Source organism: Sorex araneus, chromosome 9, assembly GCF_027595985.1.
Source record: "Sorex araneus isolate mSorAra2 chromosome 9, mSorAra2.pri, whole genome shotgun sequence".
Classification (NCBI taxonomy): domain Eukaryota; kingdom Metazoa; phylum Chordata; class Mammalia; order Eulipotyphla; family Soricidae; genus Sorex; species Sorex araneus.
Genome location: NC_073310.1, coordinates 22,721,349 through 22,727,703, shown reverse-complemented (window position 1 = coordinate 22,727,703; position 6,355 = coordinate 22,721,349). Strand labels below are relative to the sequence as shown.

At 44.8% G+C, this 6,355-nt stretch overlaps 1 gene segment (V, D, J or C); it reads right to left on the bottom strand.

Moving 5' to 3' along the window:
• Nucleotides 1-2,463: 2,463 nt before the first annotated feature.
• Nucleotides 2,464-3,031, bottom strand: LOC101546430 (immunoglobulin lambda variable 3-21-like). The segment is given in 2 exon segments: nucleotides 2,464-2,771; nucleotides 2,986-3,031. Coding segments are annotated over 2 exon segments (354 nt in total).
• Between the last annotated feature and the right edge of the window lie 3,324 nt (nucleotides 3,032-6,355).

Sequence of the window (6,355 nt, the reverse complement as noted above, 5' to 3'; positions counted from 1 at the left end):
CAATCACTGGCCTCCTTGTCTGTTCCTTACAATATCACCAACAGCCCACATATTCCCTGAGTCTCCTTTGAAAATTGCTGCTCTTACTGGTTTACACCTTCATATCAGGAATTGTTTATAGTTTTGTTGTTTTTCTGTTCCAGTATAGTCAAAGTCCCCCTCCCCTTGGCATGAGATCATCTTGGTCTTTGCCCAGTCAGTGTTTGTTAGGCCAATGAGCAGTGTCTCGCTCCCACTAGTATCCTGAAACTCAGGCACCTGATTGGTGAAATTCATGCGTGCTGTGTCTGATTCACCTCTGCAAGACTGTCTCTGACTGATGTTGGCCTCAGCAGACTCCACTGTCATCCTCAGCATCTCTTTTGCTTCATCACAGGAGAGGGCGACCATCTCCAGGGGTGCAATATTTTGGGACCTGCGTCATGACAGACTGACTCTAGATCCTGTTCTGAGGATAAAGATAGTTGGGTGGCTACAGGGCCAAGGCAGCTGGGGCTGGAGGGAAGGAGCCAGTTCCCTGGATTTCTTGGCATTGCCTCCTCCCTGACACCTGTGCTTAGTGGGCATGGAGTCGCTCAGAGTATGTCCTCAGAGGAGCAGCAGCTCAGGTGCCCTGGGACCTGACAGACTTGTGATCCTGGATCTCTCCCCATAGTTCTTGCTGAATGCGCCCCTAGCCCATCTGGATTAGATGGCTCCGGATGAGGAATAAGCTTTGTGGGCTAAGAGCCCATAGGTGTCCAGTCCTGATGCTGACACCAGACTGTCAGCAGAGGACCGGACACCCCCTATAGTCAGATATTGATGGATAATCTCTTGGTGGATAGTAATCATAAGGGAATATCTAAGCATCTGAGCTTAGATATTCGAATTAATCTACTTTCTTTTCTATTATGTTTATTACATAGATTGATAGCCTATGTTCTTAGAGAATTGCTAGCTTTCTCACCTCCTGTATCTGCTACATTGATTTGTAACACATGTAAACTTTGATTCCCTTCTCCTCCATTCCCCCTCCTGCATTACCAGGTACCACAGGTATTGCATTCCTTACCAAAGCATTGTTGTTTCAGAATAAAGTCTCCAATTCACCTTCAATCATGGGTCCATATTGTTATTTCCCAGGTAACAGTTTAAGTCTGATTTTGTGAGCCATCAGCTGGAACAGGAACAGGGACAGTTAACCCCTGTTTTTAAACCCTGTATTACCTCTTCAGTTCCTAACATATTTTTTACCTTTCAATTCATATAGTTTGGACAGCTGTGTGGCAGAAAAATTAATGTGAGACAAACAATGAGAGAGTTTTAGTATAAAAATGTGTGACCTGGGCCGAAATTATAGTTGTTAGCCTGCTTGTCTTGCATGTGGTCAACCCAGGTTTGATTCCTGGCATCCCATATGGTCCCCTGAGCACTGCCAGCAGTAATTCCTGAGCACAGAGCCAGGAGTAGCCCCTGAATTTTCCAGCGTGTGGTCCTCAAAACAAAAAATTTAAGAAAAATGTATGAGATGATCAAATACAGTAAGTTGGTCTGATATAGGAAAAAGATTTCTCCCCTTTTTGTCCTTCAAAAAGAAGAGGGAAAAAAGCTGGGAATAAGCGGTGGTTAAATGTATAAGAAGAATCATTCAAGAGTGGGTATCAAGACATGGTGTCATTTGTTTCCAATCAATAAACATAAGAGAACCACATGGAACTTTTATGAACTCCTGATAAAAATTCTCAGCAACTATACAAAATCCATTATCAAAAATTTCAGTTTTAATAAATGGGTAGGTGATGGTATCCCATGCTTCTCCTGCAAGTTGTTCTTCTCTAACACTGAAAGACCTGTAGTCTCATCAAAGGACAAGACCAAAGGGATAACAAGAAGGACACCATGAGTATGAGGTTACTAAGAGTCAGAGATTGTCCTTCTGGTGTCTGGATTCCTCTCACACCCCTGGGATGAGGAAGTGAAGACACTACATCGGAAGGGGCTGCAGCTGCCCCACACACAGCTGGAGGGACTCTGGACAGCAGGTGTTGACAGAAGTTGAAGAACTCAAAACATCAAACTGAAGAACTAAGGACATTGAGGGTTTAAAGAGTTTTTGTTTGTTTGTTTTTAGCTTTGGGGCCCCACTTGACTATGCTCAGGACTTACTCCTACACTCAGGGATCCCTCATGGCAGGGCTCAGGGGACCATATGGGAAACTGGGGGTCAAGCTATGCCTGCTGCATGCAAGGCAAGGGCGTTACCCACTGAATTATTGCTCTAGTCCTTGTGGGATTTGTGTTTTTGAAGGATAAATGAAGATCCAGGAGCACAGAGAACCAGTTCTTTTTTGAGTTTAGGATCAGAACAGTGTTGTGGGGTTGCCTGACCCCCAGGGATCACCTACTGAGAAGTGTGAGGCTGAGCACTAGGCCAGAGCAGGAGGTTCTTGCCCCACTTCCCCAGTGTCTGTGCCACTGTGCTCACTGCCAGCTGCTCCCACTGCCATCCTCTACTGCGCAGTAATAGTCGGCCTCGTCCTCAGTGCGCACTCCCTTAATGGTCAGGGTGGCCGTGTCCCCTGACTTGGAGCCAGAGAAGCGGTCAGGGATCCCTGAGGGCCGGTTGTTATTATACTTCATAACCAGCACAGGGGTCTGGCCTGGCTTCTGCTGGTACCAGTAAAGATTTTTGCTTCCAATGTTGCTTCCCCTACAGGTTATCTTGGCCTCCCCTCCCGGGCTCACAGAAAACAAGGGCGACTGATTCAGCTCATAGGAAGATACAGACCCTGCAAGAGAGAAGGAGAGGTCAGGTAAAGAAGAATCTCAGTTTTGCTGAGACCCACATCTTCATAACTTGTAGTAATTCTGCAGAGCTCCCCCACCCCCACCTTCCATCAAGGTGATGAGCATCCTACACTAATGTCCTGCTGAGCTAAGACTCAGGACCAGGATGGCCCCAGAGCACTGGGCTTGGGGATGCTGTGGGTATGGACACATCACCTGTGCAGTGAGCCAGGAGGCCCAGGAGGAGCGGGGTCCAGGCCATGGTGAGGGGCTGGGATCCTGGCACCTGAGGCTGAACTCCTCCTGGTCCCCTCTTATCCCCTCAGGGAGAGAGCTGCTGGCTATGCAAATCAGCCAGGCTCAGGGCTGCTGCCTGGGGTCTGTGGCTGCAGAAAAGGGCCCAGACCCAAGGGACAGCACTACTTGCTGCTTAGTGGCATCTCCCTGACAATTTTTGTTTCTCTGTAGGTCATGGGAATTTTTTTCTACTCAGGAGTTGATTTCGGGCATTGACACATTATGTTATCAGAATAAATAATTCGATATATCGTATGAAATATTGGTTTACATTATAAAAATTTCTCATTAAAATATTTTTTATAGCTGGTTTCTTTCATTTTTGGAGAAATTTATACAATAATAAAAATTCCCTTTATTACTTGATTTTTCTGCCCCTCTCAGAGAGCCTGGCAAGTCACTGAGAGTACCTCACATGCACCCAGAGCCTGGCAAGCTACCCGTTGAGTATTCAATATGACAAAGAAAACAACAAGTCTCACAATGGAGACATTACTGGTGCCCGCTCGAGCAAATCGATGAGTAACAGGAGGACAGTGATACAGTGATTATTTGATTCAAGTAAAGGATAGAGGATCCTTCTTGTTACCACATTCCAAAGGACATTAAAATGTTCAACAAACTAAATAGTAAATATTCTCTGGACCGAAAATATTTCAGATTTTGTGGCTGGAGAGAGAATACAGTGGGGAAGGTGATTCCTTGTGCCTGCCCTGCCAGGTTTGATCCCTGTCACCACATATTGTCCCCAGACCTCATCAGCAACAATTCAAGAATACAAAGTCAGAATTCTTGAATATGGCCATGTGTGGCACGCTCACTCACACACACAAACACACGTATATACACACACAGAAAGAGAGAGAGAGAGAGAGAGAGAGAGAGAAAGAGAGAGAGAGAGAGAGAGAGAGAGAGAGAGAGAGAGAGAGAGAGAGAGAGAGAGAGAGAGATTTCATGTCCTAGTTGCCTTGATTGAAAACAATTCTGCATAGATTCCCAGCACTATATGTTTTGGGACTGAGCCTCACTGAGGACAGCTCTGTTTTCTCCACAGCACCTCCTAGTGGCTGACTAATGTCTAACACCACATGGTTTGATCAGCATCAGAGTTTCCACCAGGGCCTCCCCAAGACACCTCCCCCCAACCCACCCATTTTTCTCACAGGCCCTGCCACTTGCACACAATGAAGTTCAAATTCTAAGGGAGCCTGTGAAAGAAAGGAAAGAAAGAAAGAAAGGAAAGAAAGAAAGAAAGAAAGAAAGAAAGAAAGAAAGAAAGAAAGAAAGAAAGAAAGAAAGAAAGAAAGAAAGAAAGAAAGAAAGGAAGGAAGGAAGGAAGGAAGGAAGGAAGGAAAGAAAGAAAGAAAGAAAGAAAGAAAGAAAGAAAGAAAGAAAGAAAGAAAGAAAGAAAGAAAGAAAGAAAGAAAGAAAGAGGAAGAAAGAGAGAGAGAAAGAAAGATAGAGAAAGAGAGGAACAGAGAAAGAAAGAAACAAAGAGACAAAGAAAGGAAAAGACAAAGAAAGAGACAAAGCAAGAGAAAGTGGAAAAAATATGTTCATTGGTGATACGAAAATAAATAAATACCTTTTCTTAAATGTGAGATTGGTTACTAAACACCCATGCTCCACAGCCATGCTCAAGGACCCTCTCCACACCTTTGGACAAACCTCACACAGGAAGGAACCGGCAGAGGAACCCAGGTGTGTGGGACCCAGGGGTGAGACCTCCAAGCCTGCTCAGATCAAGATGGGCCTCTTCTGTCCAGATTCCCCACCTTCCAGTAGCTAGGCGGTCACACCCAAGGACTGCCACTGGCACCCTGTAATCCCATCAATGGCCAACATCCAGAGACTATAAAACCAACCCACTAAGTGGCCTCTCGATATCTTATAGCCAGTTCTCTCTCTGGGAGAGCCTGACAAGCTACTGAGAGAGTTTCCTGCCCACATGGGAGAGCCTCACAAGCTCCCCATGGCGTATTCATATACCAAAACCAGTAACAATGATGGGTCTCATTCCCCTGACCCTGAAAGAGACTCCAATGTGGCACCATCAAAAAGGACGAGTAAGGAGAGGCTTCTACAATCTCAGGCCTAGGACGAATGGAGACGTTACTGAGACCGCTTGAGAAATTCGATGATAGACAGGCTGTCGATCATTGCACCCTGGACATTCCTAATCTACTGAATCAGACCCGCTGTTGCCCTGGCCAACCCCAGCTCCAGTAGACCCCCCATGATTCTCTGCTGCCCCCTTGTGGTCATTCTGTGCATGAGAGGGACTGGGAAATCCCAGCAGAAGTCCAGACAGATTCATTCAGATCACAAGGCTCAAGGGCAGAGTCACTATCTACTGGGAGCATCCAGGGAGGAGGAGGAGTGAGCATTTTATCTGTGGATCCTGGGATTCATAGGCTCTGTTCCCAGTGAAATTGTAAATATGAATAAGGACACTTGAATTGAATGGCAGGTTAATGAGAAGACCTACAGCTCAGGCCCCAAATTAGGATTCTTTCTATCATGGTCAGCCATTGAATTTGCACAGCTTTCACATTTGGAGCAGAAGCTTTCTAATTTTTTATTATATGATTGTTATGAAGGTATTCTCAAATAATAGATGAACAGTCATTCAAATGCAGCTGTAGCACTGCTTAGGATGAAACAAATTTCTTTATTAAATGCAGTGAGATATATAGTTACAAAGCAATTCATGGTTGAGTTTCAGTCATACGATGTTTCAACACCCATCCTTCCCCCAGTGCACATTTCCACCACCAATGCCCTAGTTTCCGTCCTTCATGACTCCTCAACCTTACCTCCAAAGTTGCTCTATGGCAGACACATTCTGTCTGTCTGTCTGTCTGTCCCATTTTATTTTAGGCACTGTGGTTTACAATACTCTTACTGAAAAGGTATTGTGCGTTTCTCTTTCTCTTCTTTCAGCATTTAGTTTTTGTTCAGAGTGATCATTTCCAACTATCATTGTCAAAGTGTTTCCTTCTCTGCTCTAACTTCACTCCAGTCCCTTTTAGTGGCATGCTTTTTTCCCATGAGCCATTTCTCCTCTCGTTTCTATGTCTTTGATTATTATTTACACATGATGATGTTGTTTTTGGCTTTTTATATCCCTAAGTGAGTGCCATCATGTATGTTTGTCTGTGTCCCATTGACTCATTAACTCAGCACGATACTTTCCATGTCTATCCATGTAGAAGCAAATTTTATGACTTTGTTTTTTCTAACAGGCTTGTAGTATTCCATTAGGTAGATGCACCATAGTTTCTTTCTA